At 27.0% G+C, this 24,672-nt stretch overlaps 3 protein-coding genes across 11 annotated transcripts; 1 reads left to right on the forward strand and 2 right to left on the reverse strand.

Annotated features, from left to right (window-relative positions):
• Positions 1 to 28: 28 nt before the first annotated feature.
• LOC122565771 (F-box/LRR-repeat protein 14) lies at positions 29 to 6,264 on the reverse strand. The gene has a single exon (XM_043722090.1). It carries the CDS (start codon positions 4,939 to 4,941, stop codon positions 3,484 to 3,486), a length of 1,458 nt encoding a protein of 485 aa, XP_043578025.1. The 5' UTR covers positions 4,942 to 6,264; the 3' UTR covers positions 29 to 3,483.
• A 3,501-nt stretch (positions 6,265 to 9,765) lies between these two features.
• On the reverse strand, positions 9,766 to 16,471 carry LOC122566279 (ras-related protein Rab-35). 5 transcript variants are annotated; one of them, XM_043723333.1, is made up of 5 exons: positions 16,315 to 16,471; positions 15,700 to 15,988; positions 13,486 to 13,608; positions 12,853 to 13,277; positions 9,766 to 11,497 (listed from the first exon to the last, which is right to left on the reverse strand). In XM_043723333.1, exons 2-5 carry the CDS (start codon positions 15,749 to 15,751, stop codon positions 11,369 to 11,371), a joined length of 729 nt encoding a protein of 242 aa, XP_043579268.1. In that variant the 5' UTR covers positions 15,752 to 15,988; positions 16,315 to 16,471; the 3' UTR covers positions 9,766 to 11,368. The 5 variants fall into 5 exon arrangements, with proteins under 5 accessions (XP_043579268.1, XP_043579267.1, XP_043579265.1 ...); XM_043723332.1 differs by having other exon boundaries at positions 16,228 to 16,385; XM_043723330.1 differs by having other exon boundaries at positions 15,700 to 15,850; positions 16,315 to 16,381.
• Positions 16,472 to 19,417: 2,946 nt separating this feature from the next.
• On the forward strand, positions 19,418 to 22,736 carry LOC122566278 (tRNA selenocysteine 1-associated protein 1). Of its 5 annotated transcripts, none has more exons than XM_043723329.1 (6): positions 19,418 to 20,437; positions 21,102 to 21,187; positions 21,283 to 21,480; positions 21,594 to 21,916; positions 21,999 to 22,198; positions 22,531 to 22,736. In XM_043723329.1, the coding sequence occupies exons 2-6, from the start codon at positions 21,146 to 21,148 to the stop codon at positions 22,653 to 22,655; spliced, it is 888 nt and encodes a 295-aa protein (XP_043579264.1). In that variant the 5' UTR covers positions 19,418 to 20,437; positions 21,102 to 21,145; the 3' UTR covers positions 22,656 to 22,736. The 5 variants fall into 5 exon arrangements, with proteins under 5 accessions (XP_043579264.1, XP_043579261.1, XP_043579259.1 ...); XM_043723326.1 differs by having other exon boundaries at positions 19,419 to 20,433; XM_043723324.1 differs by lacking the exon at positions 19,418 to 20,437 and adding an exon at positions 20,520 to 20,811.
• Positions 22,737 to 24,672: the final 1,936 nt, after the last annotated feature.

Genomic DNA, 24,672 nt, shown 5'->3' on the forward strand with positions numbered 1-24,672 from the left:
GCGCGGTTGTTTGAAAAAAGGACAATCGTAATAATAACAACATAATATGCATCTAATAATGAAAAGTTCACGTCGGCGCCTTAGGCAAACCATGGAAAATTCGTCTGGCAGTCAACGTGTTAAGCATGAAAAATTATTTATTTAGTTATAATGATCGAAAATATAGCATTTTGATTTTCAAATTTGTAAGATTCTTTTTTTATACTATAAGATGTATTTATAATGTTTTGTGAAGTCTAATTCCATCACGGTGGTGGAAGGCTTCGGAAAGTATCAAGATACACCAATCAAAAACAGAATAAGTTGAATTATTTTCATCATTCAGTTGGATATATTTGTAAACTTAACCACGTTCTTTTTAACAGATCATCATTCACAAAGGTACTTTGTATAACAAATTTTAAAACATGAATGGATTTATATGCGAAACAAAGTTTTACTTTTGGCTACAAATAAATACCAACTAACTATGTGTCGTTTGTATTACATTATTAGTAAAAAAGTTCCTATTGGTTAACATTCTAAATACAATATATATCATATACTCATGTAGTACTTTGAAAAGGTCATTGATACTGAGAACTGTTTTTATTACTATTCGAATACATGACTGAGAAACCAATTTTTGTACAAATTTGTGTAACATATTCATGTCAACTAATATTACTGCTTCCTTTTTTCCTACATTTTTGCCGTTTTTAAATACCTATATTTTTTTAATGCAAAAATATATGTTAGTTTAGTATAAGAACATAGAACTAAAATATATACGTACATAGATGTATTAGATCTATCGATCAAAATATTTAAAAAGAAAGTCAAATAAAGCAGAAAACGGAAACATTAATGTTAGAGTTGCGCACAAAGCAGTTACAAAATACTGCACACACGGATATATAAATATAGAAAAGAAATATATAATTAATTGCTTAGAGTGTAAAGAAATAGAGTTATATAAATCATTAAAAGAGATAAAAATCGTGTACATGTATTATCAAAAGTAAAAATTAGATTGTATAGTTCTGATACAAATGATGAGCATTGCTAAAGTCATATTTAATAATTACTTCATCATCAATACTTAATTTTCTTCAGAATTTACTATCTGTCTTTATCCATAACAATAATAGTCGAACATAACATTAAAAAACTAATATAAAGATACTTAACGATAATGCATCTAAAAATCCTAGTCAAATGCGTTATAACTTTTTCGATAAGCTATCTACGCGAATAGTAATTGTAATTTCTTCCGATTACAAATAACAAAAAGTGCAAATGCACAATATAGAAATTAAAAAGGAAAAACCCAATATATACGTTTTAAATAAAATTATGCGAAATATGACATCCTCCGAAAAGATGGACACATGGACGTATATACTTAGATTTATCATGATCAAATAAAACGTTAAAACAAATAATTTTGTTATTCGAATTATGCTATTTCATTCGAATTCAACATTGACATAACAACGCAGATTGCTTCTTCTAATTCTAATACATATTCTGTTTGTAACTTGTCCGGACCAATGAAATTGATACGATTAAATTATATGCTATTAAATTTGATTTTGTTTATTGCTATATGCATACTTTGTTTTATACCTACACATTATTTTTAACTTGTTCAATTCGTATATAGAATATCACCTAATTCTTGCCTACAACAATAGAAAATTTGCTAAATCAGATATAATACAACGTACTAATCTTTTTCATTCCTCACGCTCACCTCTTTTTCTCGTTTCTTTTTCTTCTCTTTGCTTGTATGTATTTATATACTTTTAAGGAACAGATATATGTTTCAATATCAATATAAAATAAAAGCATGTTTAATATTATGGAATATCTGTACAGACAAAATAATCGTATCATATAACCTGAAGTTTAGCAAATCGTATGTATTCGATAACATTTTTCTTACTATGATACTAAATTCGAACTTATATTATGAAGAAAAAAGCAACGATTTTCGTTAATCAGGCAAACATAACGAGTGTGTCTCTACATACTATCTCATATTAAAATAATCGAATCACGTTGAAAACGAACGAATCAGGCGATTATAGTATTATTCTAATCTCCGTATTCTTTGGTATGCGTAGTATGTTAGATAATTACGATGATTCGACAAAAAGATCTTCGCTCAAATAGCAAATACAACGATCTCGTTATAGAAGGCACATGAATAAAAAATATAACAGGTGGTAATGAGTAACTAGTAAGGTTTCAACTAAAAGTATCTACGTGAAATTATGTTTAAGAAATAAATTGAGAAACTTGGGTATTTTTATGTAAAAGACTTTGTAATGTTCGTACAAAGAGATCAATCGAAAACAATACGCAATTACGACGACAAAACGTTTGGTAACAGAAAATATTTGACCGATTACCTACTTCATGCATGTAATGTTGTGTACACGCGCGTATATGCGTGTAAATACAAATACATATATATAACGTATGCATAGAAGATGAAAAATGTATAAAATATTGCAAAGAGACTGAGAGAGCGGCGGATGATTCTAATCGATCAAGTATAACATCTTGGTTAAATTGTTACGATATTTCGTTCGTTAAAGAGACAAAGATTTACATATCAGATTCGTATGTACATATGTATGTAAATATGTATGTATATTTAAGAAAATAAGCATATTTATTGACACGATAATGGAATAAAGAAATAAAGAAATAAAGAAACAGCTCGATACGCGTTTTCCATTGCGTGCATATGCAGAACGCTTTGGAAAGCACGAAAAGAGCGTAAACGTTAGACTAGAGTGTCACTAAATCTTCGACATTTAATTCGGATAAGGTTATGACCAAGGAAACAAACGTACGATTAAAGAAACGAATGAGTTTTTGAACATACGCGAATGCTGCATATCTGTCGTAAATGAAATTAGTTTCCAATGATATAAATATATTGAATATTGATATGCCGATTTCGCAGTAAGTGCGGGATGAACGAAGCACTGAAAATTTGAGAAAAAGTTTTTGTTCTGAAAAATAAAGTATATCAAACCGATGATTAACGAACCTTGTTTGTCACTTTGTAACATTAATGATCGAAAAGTGTGAAAATTTGTCTTTGACACGATACGCAAGGATGGCAAGAGAAGAAGAAAAAATGAGTGTGAGACACCTTACACAATCGTCGCATGATCAAAAAGGAAAAAAAGACGAGGAATCTGCTGCTGTTGCTACTGCTGTCCATAAGTGATTTGATAGGATAGCGTATAAAAAGTAGTACGTAAGAAGACGCAGAGTAGGCGGGGTGGGATGGAGAGGAAGTGTTAGGGGCGTTGGTAAAGAAAAAGAAAAGAATTAAAAAAGAAAATAATTAGGAGAAATACAAGTATAAAATCGGCATGGCATCCGGCGATGTTTCGCAGGCACCGAGGAAACACGTTCGTCGAATACTCGTACGAATATAGGGACGCAAATAGTGCATGTAGTACGGTTGAGAAAAAGCCATCACCGCACGTGCCAAAGACCAAGATTTAACGTACTCAATTGCGGCAACTTCATAATCCTTTCTAGACCGTTGGTACTTATCCTGGTGCATCCATAAAGATCGATACATTTCAAATGTTTCATACTCTCGGCAATGGTGTAGAGTCCTTTATCCGTTAATCTGCTGCACTGGCCGATGTTCAGTGTTTCGAGATCGTGCAAGGTCTTTGCAATCTTACAGATACCTTCGTCGCTGATTTGACAGGCAGAGAGAGAAAGTAATTTTAAATTAAACAATCCTTGGGAAATGTGAACGAGCGCTTGATCTCCAATCTTGTCACAGAACGATACATCCAACGAGGAAATCCTGCTGCCACCTTCCGCGAGATAAGCCATACCGATGTCGGAGATATTATCGCAGGATCGAAGATTCAGTTCGCGCAAGCTAGACATCTTGGCCAGATGTTTCAACCCCGAATCGGTAATGCACACACAAAATGAAAGATTAATGGATTTCAAGGTAGTTAAACCGATCGACACGTGCCTGAGAGCTTCGTCGCTCAACCGCTGACAATCTTGAAGACTCAAATGCTCCAACGCGAGATTTCCCCCGGCTGATTCTCGATTTACACCAGCCAAATGAGCGATACCCAAATCAGATACTTGCCAACAGCTTCGTAAATCGAGTCTTTTTAACTTTTTCAAATTCCATGCTATACAGAGAAGCCCTCCGTTTGTAATGTTACAGCAACCACCGAGTTCTAAATGCTCGAGATTTTTTAAATACTGTACTATCCTACCGAGAGAAATATCCGACACTTGTTTGCACAGTGAAAGATTCAGTTCGATAAGCGTGGCATATTCTTGACAGAAAGCGTTGATTAAGCCTACATCGGTGATATTATAGCAACCTGAAAGATTCAAGGCCTCCAAGTTCGGCACGCCTTTCAAAACATCGCCGAGGCCTCTTCGCAATGACAATACCTGGACCCTTTTTACCCCTCTTCTTACCAGGCTAGCAAATAATGCCGGGGCCTGCTTTCTTAGATGTAACCTGGCCTCAACCCCTCGCCAGACAGACCGGTAATATGCCGCGTCTCTCCACGCGGTACATACTTGGGCAGCGCGTCCTTTATCCCTGACCTCCAGGTAGCTAAAGATCAGCGCCAATATTTCAGGATACAGGCAGGAGATATGTGTGCTCGGTACTGTGACAGTACCACGAGCAGTTACTTGCGGTTGTTGCCTCGACGAGAGACCTTGCGCGTACACCGGTAGGCCAGTCGTCGCACCGCTGGTATAATGTGACGGCGCGTTACTTGAGTTGTAAAGAATCCCCTGATTCTGCGGCGACGTCGGTATCGCAGCCAGGTGCGGCTGGTGTAATTGATAATAATGTCCTGAACGATGAAGCAACGTTGTGCCGCGACTTGGCGTCAATGCCGGAAGTTCCGTCATCAACAGCTGACTTTCCTCCATCTTGCCCACTGATATATACACACGCGCACACACATATACACGTTTTTCAAAAACTTCGAGCCTTCACAATTATTTCGCGCACGTTTCCTTCTTTCTTCTCTTTGTTTCTTCTTTCCCGTTTCCTTTGCCTTACCGTCTCTTCCTCTCCCTTCCCTTCCCTTTCCTTTTCTTTCCTTTCCTTCCCTTCCCTTCCCTTCCCTTCCCCAATATCCTCCAGTCCGTCTTTATGGAATCATCTCTTCACACCTCTGACTCTCGCTTTTCCTTTCTTCCATGCACCGCTATTCTCCCTCTTCCTCGCACTCAACGATCTTGTACCATACACGATTCATATTTCAAGTACAATCTCCAATTCTTTCGTTTAAATATTAATTCGAGATCGACGATAATCAGTCTTGAACAGTTTACTTTTCTGTCGTACCGATCGTTTGATTAAATTTGTCAGCAACGGTAAACCCATTCTAACTAACAAAACGAAACAAAAGGGAGAAAGTTCGTCAATTGTTTTGCTTTACGATTTTCTGTCCCACGCGGATCGCTTAGCACTCGCGAAACACCGCATATCACATGTAACTACCGTATTTTTCGATTCCTAATTCCCTTCTTCCACGCGTTTCGCTTTCTTCCTTCTTTCTTGTTCTCTATATTTCTCTCCCTTACTCGCTCGTTCCCTCGCTCCTTCCCCAAGCTCCCTCCTTTAACCTCCCTCACACCGTCCTTCTCTTCTTCTTCTCTTTCTATATATGTACAAATACGTGTATATATTCATCTACTATAGAGTACATACACACACGCGCGCACGCGCGCGCGCGTGTGCGTGCGTGTGCTTGACTGCCCGTGTATATAACGTTATTACGTATCTGTATCTGTAAGCGCGCCCGCAAGCGCGCGTATCTATATACGTGTGCATACGCGTACGTCGTGCGTGTCGTGCGTACAATGTGTAGTAAATTTTTCTTTCTCTTTCTTCGATGTTTGTTATCACCCCAACAGCACTTCCCCTCACTATTCTGAACTTTTTCTCGCTTGCGATCGTTGATTTCTTTTCGATTCTGCTCTCTTTATCACAGTTATTACTTTTTCTTAGACACGATACGAGTATCAGCGATACTCACACGCACACCGCCGTTATCTCCTTTTCAGGTAAAAACAAATTACGAACAAATTATGTCAAGCGTCAAATTGATTCTTTTCCACACTCTGATATTGTGATATTGTCTTTGTATTCACTGGCTTAACGGTTAAACGTGTCACAAAACCACTCGCGTAACTGGCTTACTGGCTTCAAAACGAGACACATTGCCAAAACATAAACCGGTGCGCTGCCAGTCGCGAACTGTTGTTCCAGTTACCTAAAGTTAGATGTCGTGTCGTCGCTCTGTTGTAGAAGGAGAGCAAACTTCATTCCAGCGAAATCCCGATTGGCTGCCAGCACTCGAGTCTCAGTCACGTGACTACGTTGGCGAATATCGATTCGGGTTGCGCTGCGGCGGCATTTTTAAGTTTTCGTCGGGAGGTGGGGGTACGACATCGTGTATTCCGAACCACGTTGCTAGAACACCTTTCCTTAAATTTTCCTACATACTGTATTCTTATTTTATACAACCTTTTTTCTTTGATTTTGATTTTCTTTATTTTACAGTACTTTTTTTTTTAATTTTAATTTGGAAAAGGAAAGAAATGGAATTCGTTCCTTGTGTTTTTTACCCTGTATTGTAACGTATTAATAATTATCAATAATATTCATGAGAGATTAAACAGTTACAATATTATTTTCGTATAACTTATTTTAATTGGAATTACATAACGTTACGAAATAGTAAATAGTTGCATACGAAAAAGTAAAATAAAAATTCGTTATAAATATATATATAAGATATATTTCTATTAATATATTGTTTAAGAAATAGAGAATAATTACAAAAATTTATATACTGTTAGATAGATGAAACATTTTACAGACAAAACAAAGCGAGGCAGTGTTACAATAAACTTCATTACATATAAAATATCTTCCATATTTTAATTAGCATAGCTTACTTTTATAGTGGTAAAGTTCTGTAGCATATACTCTATATTTAAAAGTAATTATTTAAGAGAAATTATTATAAATGAAACTATTATAATAGCATACGTTAGAAAAATTGAATATGTTTAGAGGTAATATTTTTGTGTAATATACGAAATAATAATACATAAACTAAAATTTTACCAGTATTTAACTCTAATATATATTGACTCTGATGTATGGTAGGTAATATATATATATAAATTACCTACTACATAATGTTACTACGCGTTTATATGCTGCATATGCGCGTGTATGTATATATATATATACATTGCCTTGTGTATTATATATGTATATATATACGTATATAAAATAATATGTAACTCAACTTAATATTAATCAATGTGATAAATATTTCATACAATTAAAGTTATTTAATAATCTTTCTTTTCGTCAGAATACGAAACACGTTGAGTAAGATCAATTTAAAATATGTGAGTGCTACAGATTTTAGAGTTTACTGACAAAGGATATGTATATATGTATGTATGTGTGTATGATGTGTGTATGATGTATGTATCTATGTATGTGTATATATATATACTATGTAAGTATGATATAGATACAATACTAGTATCATAATATATGCATAAATTACACTGTATATCATTTTACACATCTATGATAATACGTTATATGTAATTCTTATTAATTTATATGGTTATATTTAAAAATTTTTATATTATTCTTTTTATATACAAATTTTACAGATTCTCCTTTAAAAAATGTGAGGTTACACAATTTATATTTGCATCTGTACGTATATGTGTATATAGATATATAATAGATAATTTTTGTTTCAGCGATATTAGATAATATTTTACCGAATATTTCTTAAACCGTTTATAATTCATATTACTATTTTTAATTTATATTATTCTTTATCAATAAGTTTTACTAAATTTTAAACATAATCTAATTGAATAAACAATTTTCTCTTTTTTTCTTTCTTAGATTTTATTCTCTTCTGTTTTTGAGATTTAATTTTTGAAAAAAAAAAAAAGTTTACATATATATCTAATGATTTATAAATTAAAATAATGTGAATAATTTTAATTACTAATGATTTATAAATTAAAATAATGTGAATAATTTTAATTACTAATGATTTATAAATTAAAATAATGTGAATAATTTTAATTACTTGAATAATACAATTATATTATATTTATAGCACTTGATCTTATAACATATGCTTGTTCATTAAATGAAAATTCATTCCTAATAAGAAAAAAAGATATATCGTACAATAATCATTAGTTCCATTACTGACATCCTTATTATCCACCCTTTTGAATTTAAGGGATTTGAAGGAGTCCTGTATTCTTTACAAATTGCCTTCATTAGTTTTATTATTGTTTTTAAAGAATAATCATTAGAAAACAACCTTTCCATATGTAATAATTAAATTTGAATTGAAACTAGAATATAAAACAACTAAATCAACTAAATTAAGGATAAAATTTAAATCTCGTATGACTACAAAACTTAGCTTTATATTTCTTCAACTTTAATTGTTTTTAATTTTATATTTTCCTATATCCTACTCATTATAAATAATAGACACTGATTGTTGATAATTCCATGTTTATTACATATCCTTATTTATTATGCAAATGCTATTATTTCTACATATATATAAATTTATTAATCAAAATTATTCATTATGTATCAGTATTTAATGATTCTATGTATTTTTTAATTTCTAGTATTAACTTTTAGTTCAACAAAATTTTGAAATCAATATAAAACATATAGTGGCTATGAAATATTATAATTATTATAATATTATTTAGTATTAGTTTCACATAAATTACATAGATATACGCAATTAATTTAAATATACACGAGATAAATTTATCTTTCACAAAGATGATTAATAATTTATTTTAGCATTTAGTAATGTACTAAAGTTTATATTGCTATACATTACAAATCTTGAATTATAAAAAAATAATGTTATTTAGGAAAAGTAATGTTATACATATTTGTTGCTTTTAATGCAGGGTTTTTAATCAACAACTTTGCTTCACGAACCATATATCTTTCTTGATTATAAAAATTGGAAATAAAATTAGGAAAATTTTTTGAATAAAAACCATTAAATTTAATAAGAAAATTAGTAAAAAAAACTAATTTAATCTGTATTCCCTATTTGAAATCTTATTCTTATCCGTATCTAGAACTCCAAAAATACTTTTGATCTAGTTTTCAAAAATTGTATTGGAATGCGTAAGGAAACTTTATTGCTTATTAAATAAAATGTAATATAAAAGCAATTTTTAAACCTTACAGTTCCAGATATTAACCTCTACAAAAATGTATTATTTTACAAAAATTTTTAATATTTACTATCTTGTATTTATGATATCAAAAATAAAACAAAAGGAATTAAACCAAAAAGGAAATTATTCTAACATCTTCTAATATCAATACTTAATGTTACTTTTTGTAAATAAATTGATTTAGTCATGACAAATATATTTAAACTTGTTCATATTTCTTGTTAATTTTTACACCTTAATAGTAACTACTTAATAATAATTTTTGCGAACAGATTTTTATTTTTTTATAAACTTTTTTTGCTATATTATATTCATGTCTGTAATTGCTGAAAACAAAGAAGTATATAAAGATGCATGATATCCAATGCTTTAATTTATAATTATCATAGAACTTAAATGTGAATAAAAATGGGAGAGGTAATAAATAATCTAAAAAAATATGAAATATATTCACACACAACACACATGTACACGTAGATTCTATTTATTTATATTTTAAAGTATATAATAATTCATATTACAATGTTATAACTGTATAACAGTAAACAATATTGAATATGCTTGATTGGAATATTTGTAATATGCCACTAAAACTGGCAAGTAGAATATTTACATATTATAGGATGCCGCTTCATTCCCTCATTTGAAAGATATGTTATTTTGACCAAAAAATTGGAATATCAATTACAATAATTCACAGAGCTGTTCTTAACGGTATTACAGCGGCAGCTAGATAAGTATCCTAACTATTATCACAGATGATAAAATACGTTTATTGTGTTATTATAGCACATATAATATGTCAATCATATTTATTATCAAACTTGGCAAATTATTACGTGTGCAGAAGTTTGTCTTTTCAATAATTACAAAATGTTTAACTTTAAATGTTTATATGTAATACATACTTAAAAAATTTGCTAATAATTTTTACTTAAATTATTATGATAATGGGAACACTTATAATAGTTTCAACAATGAAACTGATTGCAAACAAAATAAAAATTTCAGTTCATACTATTTAAAAAATTAATTATTTGAATCAAGTTCATAAAAATAAAGATTTCACAAATGCTAATAATATTGTATTAACATATTGCAAGATATACTTTACAGAATTTAAGTCTACAACATATATTCATATTGAAAAAATAAATAGTTTTAATTTTTTTTCAATTTGTTAATTCAGTTTTTAAATAATGAATAGTCTGTGTTTATATTATGATTGAATTTATAATATTTTGATTGAATTTATAATATTTAAATTGACACAATGTAACCTCTCCTTCATCAATTAAACAGCTTGCCTCTGTTATACCGTAAATATATTACTGTTTATTTCAATTTGATTTGTAAAGTCCATTTTAAAGCGTCATCAAACTACAGGAACTTTGTACAATGAATATGCACAAAATTGCCTGAACCTGCTGATGAAGATAGATCGTCTTCTGTTTATTAAATAGCATGTCTTATCTATGTTGAATTCACATTATGGTAACTTATTAAGAAAAATTTATCCGTAATCATTCAAATCTCACATACATTATTTTACGTTTTTTCATTTTATTCAATAAATTTAGATTGAGCTTTGTACAATATATTTCTTTATCTTCTACTTTATACCACTTTTCTTTATAAATAATATTTTGCAGTAAAAAGAATGGATAAGAAGCAGCTATGTATATAATTTAATTCATTTTTCTTTTTTGTGCTAATTTTTTGTAAATTGTACAATATAAATAGGCCTTTATGTTCCTAATGCCACATTCAAAATATGCAGCTTGTTGAAAAGTGTGTTACTTACAAAGTTACTTTTACTAAATAAACACTACACACTCATAACATTTGCATCCTATGTATATTGAACATTACTAGCATCAAAGTATATTTCTATGAGAATACAATCTTCGATGTTGTAATTTAGATACAAAACTTAATAGTTTTAAAAAACGTTGGTATTACATTACATGATCATTTTGTTGCTATAGCATGCTCTCTGTTTTAGTTTTGTTTCATTTTTGTTACTCTATTAAATGGTATTAAGAACAGATTGCATGCTTATACAATTCTGTTAACAACACTTTTTTTTATGCTGTTTTGTGCTTTTCCTTAAATTGACTGTTTCACTGGTTTGTATAGCTTGTCGTTCCTTCCTTTCTTTTTTGGTTCTTAATACTTGCCGCGTTATAGCCATAAACATCTAAATGCAACAAATTAATATAAATTAAAGTTATGTCACTGTCAAATTTAACATACTTATTTATTTATTTATTTAGTACTAAAGAAGTCCTACATTACCTTCATCAAAAAAAAAATCTCTTTAATAGCAAACATAAATCAGAAATGTAGAAAAAAATTTGTTTCTTTGAAGTTTAGTTTTTAAAAAAATTAGTTCTATAGTACTCCATAAAATAAAGAAATGATATAATCTTTTTTACAGAAATAAAATTTGATAGAAATATATTCATTTTAACAGAAAGGAAAAGATGGCTGTATAAGACTAATATAGCAGATTAAAAATAAATAAGTAGCAATTTGATTCGTATTAATCTAAAATATCAAGTGTATATTTTTTAAAATTACTCTTCATTGTGATAATTGATATAATTTTCTAAAAAGATAATCTTATTAAATAATTGATTGGTTTGAAATTTGGTACATATATGGAGTAAATTCCCTTGGTATATAATTTTTAAATATCGATATTCAATGAAGCATATATACTTGTGTACATAAGAACATAAAATGATAATTTCTAACAATATATATAAAACAAACCAATGTTTCGACATCAAACACAACTTCACAAAATTTCACATAAATAATTAAACAAAAGTTAAATAATAGAAAAGTGCCTAATTATTTGTAGTTTATATCAATATACTTTCCATAGTTCAAGAAGAAAGACCATAATGTATACAACATTTCTTATTTAAAATAATATTATGCATTTTAATAATATTATAATGACAAACTCTGTTGGTCTTCTTATTGAATATTTCGTATTATAAAAAAATTACAAAATATGCAGAATATGAAACTGATAGATAGTATGTCTTCATATATCTACATAAATGAAGACAATGTAGTAAAATATGTGTAGCATAACAAGTACAACTGTTAGCATAGCAGTAACAAACATCATTTAAATCTGATAAATCTAATAGTAAAAAAGATAATGAAAAATATAAATTATTAAGAGATAATATCATATGAAAATCATTGTATGAAAATAAAAAGAAAATTATTTTATAAAATTTGTTAGGGAAATAGACAAAAAGTCTATGAGTTTCTGAGTAATATATGCAATTGCCATATTGTTAAAATATGTTCATATTCTTATTTAAAAATACAATCATTAATTTCAAAAGATAGGTTATCATATAGTGGCATTTAAAAAACTGTAAACAACATTGAAATAATCAATTACTAATAATAAATATAAAATATATATATAAATACATTTAATTATATCAAATACTAGATCTTACAAATTATTATTTATAAAAACATGTAACATGAATCACAGATATATGTATACTGTATCATACTTACTTCTTGCACATTTATATTGTCTTTAGCAGAAGTTTCAAATAACTGAATTCCCATTTGATTAGCAAATCTTTGTGCATCTTCTGTTAATACCACCTTTTCATTAGGTGCATCATTTTTATTTCCTACAAGTACCCTGTTGACCACATCACAATTTTGTTCGATTTCATGTAACCATCTTTTAACATTAGCAAAAGAATCACCACTGGTCACATCATACACGACTATAACACCATGTGTTCCCCTGTAGTAAGTTGAAGTTATTGTCCGAAAACGTTCTTGTCCAGCTGTATCCCAAATTTGGAGCTTTACTCTCTCACCATCTATATCCACAGTTTGAATTTTAAAATCCACTCCTATTGTCGTTATGTAACTGCCATTAAAAGTATTGTCAGCAAATCGTAATAGCAGAGAACTTTTACCTACTCCTTAAACAAAAAATGAAAAAGAAATGTTGAATATAATTTAACAAATGCAGCTCATATAAATACAAATATGTTTATGTAATATAATAAATATAGATTATTATAATCTGATATTTGATAAATAAAACATAACTATTATTAACAAAAATAATTTTTATATAATAGAGAAAGCCCTAGCTAAGGTGATACAAACTAGTTTCTCAAAGCTTACTAAATGTAATGACTTTCTTTGCCTTATTATTATATATTACAATCTTTAATATTATTAATGGAGTATCTTTAATCAATCCATCAGGAAGTACTTCATTTTTCAAATAGTTTCCTTCAACATTACCTAAAACATTTATTTTTATTTTGTGTAATTACAAAGATGTGATAAAAAATAAACACACAATTTAGTAATAGACAGATACGATATCTATAGTATAAATGTAAATGATATTCATTCTTTGAAAACATATTAGAAATAATATATGTAACCAACAATAATTCCAATGACAGAAAACAACAAAAAAATATATTTATAAACCATAGAGTTCGATCAATTTACAAAAATTAATAATTTTCCCAATATAACATAACAAAATTAGTTAAATTTTAAATAAATAGCATTTTAAATAACTGAAAAAGTAATGTCTAAACAAGCAAATAATAAAAAGTATACATTATATCTTATATTACATTTAATAGTATTGGAAAAAATAAATTGTAACATTCATCCAAGGATATTTTATATAAATCATTTGTTTAATCAATTTATAATAATCTTAATATAATCTTAGTATATAACATAGTATAATTTTAGCTTACATTTAATTATGTTTAATTACGTCTGTAATATCAAATAATTTGTATTTAATATTATGCCCAATGAAAGAATATTATGGGTGATTCTTGAAATATTGTAACAAAATACTTCATTTGAATTCTGTATTTACTACTTTTGAAAGAATCAACACTTACAGAGTGACACTCCTTAAATTACAAAACTTTATGAAACTCTAAGATAAGGATTGATATTATAATATTTCGAAAAAGTAAAAAAATATTTAAAATAAGAAAAAATTCAATAAATATATCAATTCAAACATTAATTACTAATACCAATTCAAATAATAATATATAAAATTTTAAGTAAGACGTAATATATTATTGCTTTTACTGAAATGCAATATTATATGATGTTAATTAATGGTAGGTACATTTTCATTTATTTAAATTATAATGCTAAACATGTTTTCAAATAAAATGTGTGTACAAATATTCAGGTTTGTTAGATTCATCCCAAATTAGAAAAAGAAAGTTGATGACTAAACTAATAATTATATCATTGTTTCTTCTTGTAAGTTAAAATCAAATATGTATTACAATTAAAAGAACATATAATATATACATTTACTTTACTTTGCATATATGTATATTATTGATATTATAGTCTTCAAGATAATTCCTCAAACGGAGGAACTATCAGTACGATAAACTAATAATAAAATCATAATATTGAACATAATCTACTATCACTAATCAAGACTAAGTTAACAAACTTAATAAAATGCAAAAATATAAATATAAATTATGTAAATGTATATAACATTATGTAAATGTAACAAAAAATAGTTCTTTTCATTAAATAATGAAATAATTGGAAGATTTACATTAATTTTGTAAATTCATTAAAATTGTATACTTCCAAATACTTTGTAATAAGCTATATCATAATATCTTAAACAAAACATTAGCTTAGTTCTTATAATAATATTCTTAACAATTCTTAATTTAATAAAATAAGTAGGAAAAATATATAGGAAAAATATTTCTATTGTCTTCATTAAAAAGGAATTTTAATGACTCATTTATATTAAGTACGCAATAACACTATTTTATTTTATTATTTATATCTTATTATATTATTATAACATCAAAGTTTTACAAAACTGCATTCAATATTGAATATTAAAGCATTTTTTTATATTGTCAAAAAATTTTTGAATATATAATATATCCAAAAGTTTCAAAGACTGTTACACGGTAAAGATTACGAACTTGTTCATCATAATTACTTATAATATAATATAAATACATATAAATTATTAATTTACTTAATAATATTAATTATACAATTCTACGGAATCTTATGTATATTCTTAATTGTACATTAAAAAGAAAATCACTTGTAAATGGCAAATTTTAATGAAGTTTTAGAAAAGTAAAAATTTCCTGAATGAAATTTTTTTTTTTGTTATTATCATATGAAATATAATTTTCTGCTAATTTTGATTATGATAAATTTATGTTGTCTATTTTTTATCAAAAATATAAATAGCATTATATTCTTCTGTATAATTTTTAACTTATCATTATAGCGTACAATTATATTTGTTTATTATTGAATATATTTAACAGCAATGAAAATTTGTGCACTTACCACTATCTCCTATTATTAGAAGCTTAAATAAATGATCATATTCCCGGGCCATTTTGACATGTATGACGTTCAGGTCTATCAAACGTTTCCTCGTAAAAACAGTTCGAAATATAGACGATACATTCACCGTATCGTAAATAGTTTGAATTATCTATGAAAAAATGTGGAAAATGAAATTGCTAACTTGATATAAATTGAAACAACGTTTGCGGCTTAGTCCAAGTAAAAGACTCCGGTATCAAATAAGCGCCATGTTTATTTGCCGTGATATCACAATTCATTATCACCACTGAGGAAAAATTATATTCGTTAACAATGATAACTATTTCATATTAATTTAAAATAATAATTAGTACATTTTATTTATTTCAAAAGCCATATTTTTATGAAAGAAAAGAAATTTAAATGCATTTAGTAATAATTATCATTAAAGTTAAAGAAGAAGAAAGTTTTCAGAAATATGTATGTAGGCACATATTGTTTTAACAAAAAAGTAAATGATCTCAAAATATTAAATAAATTACAAACCACAATTTTGCATTACTATTCAATTAAAAGACAAGTATTTCATTTGTAAAGATATAGCAAATGTCGGAACACTATATGTGTACATACATGAACATGACTTATCAATAACATTCGTAACTACATGTCTATGGCACTATTTCATCCTTTACTATTATAAATTCTCATTGTACTACGACTATATATATGCATACGTATATATATATATATGCATGTATGATATTAAAGAAAATTTGGTATGGATAATTTAAAATATAAGAATTTACTAGATATTCGTAATGATTCTCTTGCTCTACCTCTCCTTTTCCTTTTCTATCTTATTCTTACTTATTATTTCTTTTATTCTCTATTATTTTTTTTCTTAACCTTATGGAGTAATATTGCAAAGATGTCGGTGACTTAAAAAAATTGTAATATTTTTTACAAACGTGTAAATAAACATTAAAATACCAAACTGTTCATTTTGTTAATTTATATGATAGCTTATAGAAAAATAGAAAAAATGTTTGTTATGTAGTCTTTATGACTCTAGTCTCTCCAGCGACTTTTTAATATTTTTAATGTAACGTAATAAGTCTTTATTACAATGCCCTAAATACTTAGCATAAATAGGAGAATATTCTGTGCAAAATTTGTTAATAATTTATATATGCATATGCAGGAGTAAAATGTAGTTTTCTCAAGGACTTATCTAATTGAAGGTTATCCCAAAGTATTAGTTACTATTGTCTTATTCTTATTCTTACTTAAGGTGTACAAATTCTAACTCTTTCCTACACAACTATTACAATTTTTCTGGAAAAGGAAATATAGAAAAGAATAAATAACTTATATATCAAGTATCTGGGTAGATTATAATTATCCTAAGAAGCTTATATTTAATAAGAAAGCTATGTAATTTTTATAAACATAAGAAAACTATATATACAGGAACATGTTTTATATAATATTATATAGAAAAACATATACTACATTATCACATCTTTACATACTGCAATTATTATTAAAAAGAAATATACAAAAAATTTTCCAAAATTAGTAGATAAAATTCAAATCAAGACTTAATTTTTTGCTATCTGTGATATGATATTAATATATTTTAAATGTATAGAGCATTGTTCTAATTGCTGTTGGCACATTAACCAAAGTAAAAATGCTTTTATTTAGAGCTAAACTATCGTGTGATAATTTCAAATTCATTGCTTGTGCAATATGATAAAATAGAAAATAGAAAATATATAATATATAAAATATACAAGTTACAAGATATATTTATTGGAAGTATATACTTCACAAAGATCACCAAAATATTTAAACAGTCAGTCTTTCGTTATACTAATAAATCATAAGACATAATATATAATCTTTAACGGTAATTATTGTTTAAGACTACTATTCATATTGTATATTAATTCTTTACTAAATGTATATTTACAATAAATGCCTTGCAACTTCTATATGCATTTCTGGATTGGCTTCGAATTCTACTGTTATACTTGCAATCGTCATGTTTCATTACAATATCAATAAAATTTTTAAGAGATTTGTATAGCACATATAATATATTCATAAAAAATTCCATGTTAACTATTTGAATATTTTTGTGACTCACTGTATTTATATCACAGTTTCAAGATTGACTTAGTAGAAATTGCTTTTATAACATAAATATTAAATATATTTATTATTTAAGGAAAGATTATTAAGAACAGGAAGTTTTATATATATATAATAATTTAGTAACTTATCTTACTAAACTTTTTGTATTTTCATATTTCTGTATACATAACTATAGGTTCTGATAAATTATTATTATTATTAATAATAATGTATCAAAACTTTAAACTTTTGTATCATTAAAGAGAAAGTTGACTGTGATGATAATATTTACATTTAAAAAAATTGCTTTACTATAAAATTAATAGTGATATAAACAATTAAGTGATTAGTCAGGACTCATAAAATTATTTGCACAATCAAGAATGTAATAAAAGTTTTTTTATACAACAGAAATGGTATTCTTACTAAATACTAACATTATGACAGTAATAAGTTGTATCAAATTTGAAAACATAAAAGAAATTATAACATGTTTTTCTATAATTGTAAATTCTACAATCTTTCCAGGGAACATCCTATATCATTTAAGACAAACTATAGTCCTGAAACACAGAAGATAGAAAAGAATTAGACAAAATTAAAAATTATATATGATCTATTGTAGATGTCTACTATAAAAATGGTAGCATTTTGAATATATGTATAAAAATCACCTATCTTTTTAAAATTAAAGATTATAAAATTTTGTATACATTAATCGATGGAACCTTATATTCTCTATTAGAAAAGTATTAATATAGAAATAGAAAATTAACTAGTTTAAAAAATATTGTAACTTTAATCTTGTAAAACTTACCATATGAAGGACAAGGAAAGACACAGTATTTTATGTTTATGTTTTTTTATCTTTCATACTCAATTTAAATTAAAATTAAAATATCTTTTAAACTAAACATTTTTGGACACAAGTTTTCTAATATCTTTGTATTATATAGAAAATTAAAAGACACATCAATTAATATACTTATATAAAAAGTTATAAGTCTATTTAAAAGAATAGAGATGATCTTAAAATCTTTAAAATGGCATCGCTTTCAGAATGAATATATACACCAGGTCATATATTGTTCAAAACTATCTAATTTTATCTAATGAAAATTTTTTCTTGTTTCTACAATTTCCGAACTGTAGTTTATCCTAGTTACACGGGATACCCTATATATATATTTCTAAATATTGGAATATTAGTATTTGTAAATATATTTAAACTTATGATTTGAATATTAGTCTGTCAAGTTTAATGAGTATTTAAATAAGATTTGATAGTACAAAATTTGTTCTTATATCAGTTAAGTCATCTTTTTTTTTTTATAAAACTCTCAATAAAGATTCTTCATATGATTTTCATTTTGTTTTAAATATTTTCATAAAAAAAAATATTTACTGGATTTACATTTATCATGCATTGTTCTCTTAGCTTTCTATTTCTCTATTTCTCTCTATTTCTCTCTATTTTTCTCTATTTCTCTATTATGGATGACCAAAGCAGTAGTCAAAATAAATGTTCTTACTTATCTGTAATATGCTTAGATTTGTTCTATATCTGTGTGTAAACTCTAAGTCTTCTGTGGCAGAAAAGTTGTGGATCTTATGTATAGTTCTCACATGTAGTTCTTGATAAAACTATTTGTTGAAAAGTGATATATGCTAAAATTTGTTAAGTTAAAATTGATAAATAAGTTAAGTTTAAAAATGCATTGATATTATGGGACAGTAATTTGAACATTTTTTTTAAACTGTTATATTTGAATACATGCAAAATCATCATAAAGACTAAAAAATATTCAAATAAAAATAATTTTGTTTGCAATATATACTTATTTTTACAATTAAGTTAGAAATTGATATTGGAAAGTATAAATTTACATTATGGAGAAATAGAAACTATTAGCCAAACTTTGGATTTTACAATAAAACATCCATATACAAACTTTTTCTCTTTCAATAGCATTTATCCATTCTAGATAACTATGTCATTGACCACTAAATATCTTCATGTTTATTAGTAATACAATACATTTATTTTGGAATAATTTCTTCATGAAATTAAAATGAGTCATTCAGGGAAATAATATGAAAAAGCTAGGTATATAGATATATAAATAAGTTCTCATGGTTTCTTACAAAAATATATTTATTAAAAAAAACGTTCCAATAGTTCTAATCAAAGTCCCATTGAAATCTATTATTTTTTGCTATTTCATAGGCAATATATGGATTACATTATGAAAAATGTTTTATTTTTTGAGCCAAAAAAGTTATTAACCCAAATTCTTGACTGTGAAAACTTATACATCAATATTTTGATAAATAATTTTTCTTAGTTAATCATCATATTATTAGAGTAATTATAAATAATTTTTTGTATATAAATATGAAATCTCAATTTTGACATTCATTATTATAAAAATTGTTAACAAATTGCAATTATTATACAAAAATCAATTACTACAGAGCTTTCTCGCAATTATTCAATCCAAATTATGTCTTAACATGTCTTAACGTTTCAAGTACTGTATCTAAAGCAGCTTTTATATGTTGAAACAAGATGAGATGCAAGGATTAATTCCATAAAAATTATTATTATAAGCAAGTATACCACCACATTTTTAGAAATTTTAATTTTTTCAAAATAGTTTTCCTAAAAGTTGATATTTAAAATTATAGTCGTGATTGGTTTGAGGTTAGACGCTAACTAGGAATGTTCATTACTTTACTCCTTATGTTCCTTATTTATTATCTTACTTACGTATCATCTGGTGAATACTACATAAGTAATATTCAAATGATAAGTAATGTTTGTTAATTATTTTATATAGAAACAATGAAACTGAATAACCATTACAAGTATACTTACTCCAGGGTAAAGAGAGCAAAATTTATTTAAAATAATTATAGTTTACATAATCATTATTATAATAATTAATACAAAGTAATAGTTACTAAAGTAGAAATCTAATGAAAACAGTAAGTTCATAACATAACATCTTTTTACTTAAATTTATATTAGTTTAAATGAATCCAAATTTAGACAAGAGTTAATTTATCTAGATTCTAACCTCTTCTTATAGTAAACAACTTTAATAAAACATTACGTCTTATACATATGCATTATATTATGTTCATAATAATTGATAGTACACTAACGAGGTTATAGCACAAAATTCAATAAATTAGTCCTATTTGTATAGAAATAGATAAACTGGATAGCTTTCATCTAAGTGATGAAAATTATGAATTGTTTTGTTTCATTGCAGAATTTTACGAGATTTTTCTGTTTTAAACAATTATAAACAAGAAAATGTCTGGACCTATGGTATTATGTCAATTATGGATGGGTGGTGTAAGTGAAGACTACTTATTATTTTATACAAAAATATATTTGTTATATTTTATATCTATGTTTTACAATGAAGTTGAAAGTATATTTTGTTTTAGTTAGAACCATATATGACAGAAAGTTTTATAATGAATGCTTTTCATAAAATGGGAGAACAACCACAAACAGTTAAAGTAATGAGAAACCGTTACACTGGTGAACCTGCAGGTTATTGCTTTGTACATTTTCCAACTGACGAAATGGCACTTGATGCAATGCATAAATTAAATGGCAAAGTGATACCTGGTTCAAATCCAGTAAGAATTTAAAAATTTTTAATACAATCTTTTTGATAAATTATTGTATTTTTATTTATATTAATATATATATATATATATCAGTTTGAACTTTTATGTCTTCTATATTTTAGGCTGTAAGATTCCGATTAAATCATGCTAGTACCACAGGAAAACCAACAACAGAAAGAGAATTTAGTATTTGGGTTGGAGATTTATCAACAGATGTAGATGATTATTCTTTATATAGAGCATTTGCTGCTAAATATAATTCAATTAGAACAGCAAAAGTAATTTTAGACAGTTCTGGATTTAGTAAAGGATATGGTTTTGTCAGATTTGCTAATGAAGAAGAGCAGAAGAATAGTTTAGTTACTATGAATGGATATAGAGGATTAGGAACAAAATCATTAAAAATTTGCAATGCTGTTCCAAGGCCTTGGAATAAATTATCAGGGTGTGCAAATCATACTTCAATTTTTTATCTATAAAACATAAATTATAATACAGTATCAATAAATAAATTTCCTATTCTTCAGGTCAACACCTCCACAATCATCATCAGAATATACACCATCAAATTTAAATTCAGATGCTTACAATTACTATGACACATCATCTTACTGGAACAGTTACAGTGCATGGCAACAAGGTTATTATGAAAGTGAACCTACATCAGATGGATATAATAGCTATATATCTGATCAAAAACCTGAAGAAGATGAATTGGAATTAATTGGTATGAAACACATCTTTTATAGATTTAGCAATATCATTTCATTGATAAATACTTAACATAGCATTAACCTTATTCTGACTAATATCATTGACGATATGCTTCATTTCGTGAATAATATTTAATGTATAATCTAAAAAAGTTTATTCAGTTTTATGCTTTTGTTCTCTAAACTAAAAAACTTAGTTTAATTTTCAAGAATAAATAATTTATATTATTATAAGAATATTTTTAAATTTTCTTAACTCACGAAACATAAAATATACTTGGAAATTTTTACTATAATATGCATTCATTATTTTGTATAGTGAACATAATTTTTCTTTTATTTATAGAACATTCTGTTCCCATAGACATTGATAAACTTAATAGAGAAATAATAGAACAAGATTATAACTTGTGGGATGCATTAGAAAGTTCAAAATGGATACCATGTGACACCTTAGAATTATGTTATTAAAACTTTCTTGCTATACTTGTATAACATACACACTATGTATTTTTATTAACGATTTAAATAAATGTATAACTTGTAATATAAGCTTGTAAAACGAAATTTATTTCTATTTTATTATAAACGCGATCGATTGTTATTAATATATGAGCGCTATACTATGCTGTTCTAATCTAATTTGTAACCTCATATCATAGAATTCAATATTTTAAAATTCAAAACGAAAATTATTTGTCTAACAGAAAATTTCAGTACTTCTATAATACTTAAATATATTTTTCACTAAATTCATATTATTTGAGATATTAGAATTCTAAAATGATCTATGATCTAAATGATCTGAATCTAGATGTAGAAATGTTAAAATATTTTTATCGTAAAATTATTTTCTTAAAAGATATTTCACTGTATTAAAATAAAATAAATGCTCTGTATATATCAAAAGAGAGATACAGTAGTCTACATTTAATGTTCGCTATTTCGGATCCATGTGGCGAACACTATCCAAAGAGGCGTATTCCAGAAATTGCTCGGATTTATCTCTTTTTCAATACATTCGTCCATGGGAGTTTATGCATTTGGGCGTGCGTTCTTTTCTCCAATTTGGGGTTATGTTTAGCCATATCACAGACCGTGTAAAGAATGCAAAGGTACCAATGAGACAAGTTTAGGGAAGAAGACAAGAAGTAAGGAAGTTTAAGGATGACTTCAAAAGAAGATTGCTTATATTTGATCGCTTAATAAATCGCTGAAGTAGTGCTTACATTTAGATTACTGCAGACCCGAGTATATATTATTAGAGGAAACTAAATGTGAGAGAAAAAAGATTGAAGCAAGGGAATGAGCTTTGAGATATGAAGAGGTTATTAGAAAGGGTGTAGATAGAGTGTTCGTTAAACAATGCCTGAAAGAAAAATAAAGAACAATAGGAGAAACAAAGAATAGCAGAAAAAGGGAAAGAATACTTCTGGAGAAGCGGCTACAGCTATCTAAAGTGTGGAAAGTCTAAGGCAGCGGGAAGTTTATTTAATAAAAGTTCTGACAGAAAGGATCAAAGAGTTGCAAGGTCAATTGTGATATAATAAAATCTGGAACGCCAAATATAGTAGTAAATACAAATACATAAGAACAGCAGACAAAGCAGAATATCCGGGAAAGGAAGGAAGGAAAGGCAGCAAGAGGCTAATGGCAAGGGCAAGATGCGGAAATGTGAAAGAGGAAAGCAGTTATTGGTTGACAGAAGAAAAAAAAAAAATATTTTACGTAATTTAGAGATAGGTACGTTGAAACAGTTGTTAAAAGACAATTATAGATTAGATTTTGGTTTACTAAGAGAGAAGAATACGGCAAAAAGTAAAGTTAACGAAGCAATGACAAACTGGTGAAGAGTTTAGGAGAAAAAGCGTAAAAATATAGCTACTGAAATGATTGCAAGCCAAAGAGAAATATGTGATAATAGATAGGTTAAGTATAGGATATATAGGTTAAGAGAAATAAAGATATATGTATATATGTAATCTGTAGCGTTGTGGATATATAAGGGGATATATGTTTTGACATGGGAGTGTGGATGGTTGTTTTTCAGATTATGATGGATATTCTAGGAGCTGTAAGGGGATAACTGAAAACTAGAAATATGTAAACCAAGTTCTTTTTTAAAGTTGTGAAGCCGAAAAATAAATAAGGATATATAATAATTATTAATTCATACATATATACATTTCTAAATATATTTGGTTTTTAAATATTATCATATATCGATCTTTTGTACTTTACTTTGGGATAGTTTTACTATCCCAATATATATCAACATATATACCCAATATATACAGTACATATGTACTGTATGTATATAGTATATATGATTTTTGTATCTTACAGGAAGGCTTCTGTTCAAAGCCGAAAATCTTGTCAGTGTATGAACTTGACCAAATTTAAATCAATCCTTTAACAAAAAATAAATAAATGAACGAATATATATAACATTAATATTCAAGTATATATTTATATATTTTATATACAT

Source organism: Bombus pyrosoma, linkage group LG3, assembly GCF_014825855.1.
Source record: "Bombus pyrosoma isolate SC7728 linkage group LG3, ASM1482585v1, whole genome shotgun sequence".
NCBI classification, from domain to species: Eukaryota; Metazoa; Arthropoda; class Insecta; order Hymenoptera; family Apidae; genus Bombus; species Bombus pyrosoma.

What these genes read in the sequence shown, in the direction of transcription:
- LOC122566278 (XM_043723329.1), top strand. Translation starts at nt 21,146, where the DNA reads ATGTCTGGACCTATGGTATTATGTCAATTATGGATGGGTGGT. An exon ending in GTCAATTATGGATGGGTGGT is followed by an intron (nt 21,188 to 21,282) that starts GTAAGTGAAGAC and finishes ATTTTGTTTTAG; the next exon opens with TTAGAACCATATATGACAGA. An exon ending in AGATGAATTGGAATTAATTG is followed by an intron (nt 22,199 to 22,530) that starts GTATGAAACACA and finishes TTTTATTTATAG; the next exon opens with AACATTCTGTTCCCATAGAC.
- LOC122565771 (XM_043722090.1), bottom strand. Translation starts at nt 4,941, where the DNA reads ATGGAGGAAAGTCAGCTGTTGATGACGGAACTTCCGGCATTGACGCCA.
- LOC122566279 (XM_043723330.1), bottom strand. Translation starts at nt 16,338, where the DNA reads ATGTTATTGATAAGTCATGTTCAT. An exon ending in TCTAATAATAGGAGATAGTG is followed by an intron (nt 13,609 to 15,699) that starts GTAAGTGCACAA and finishes TAAATGTTTTAG; the next exon opens with GTAATGTTGAAGGAAACTAT. An exon ending in AAAGAAAGTCATTACATTTA is followed by an intron (nt 13,278 to 13,485) that starts GTAAGCTTTGAG and finishes TTTTTGTTTAAG; the next exon opens with GAGTAGGTAAAAGTTCTCTG.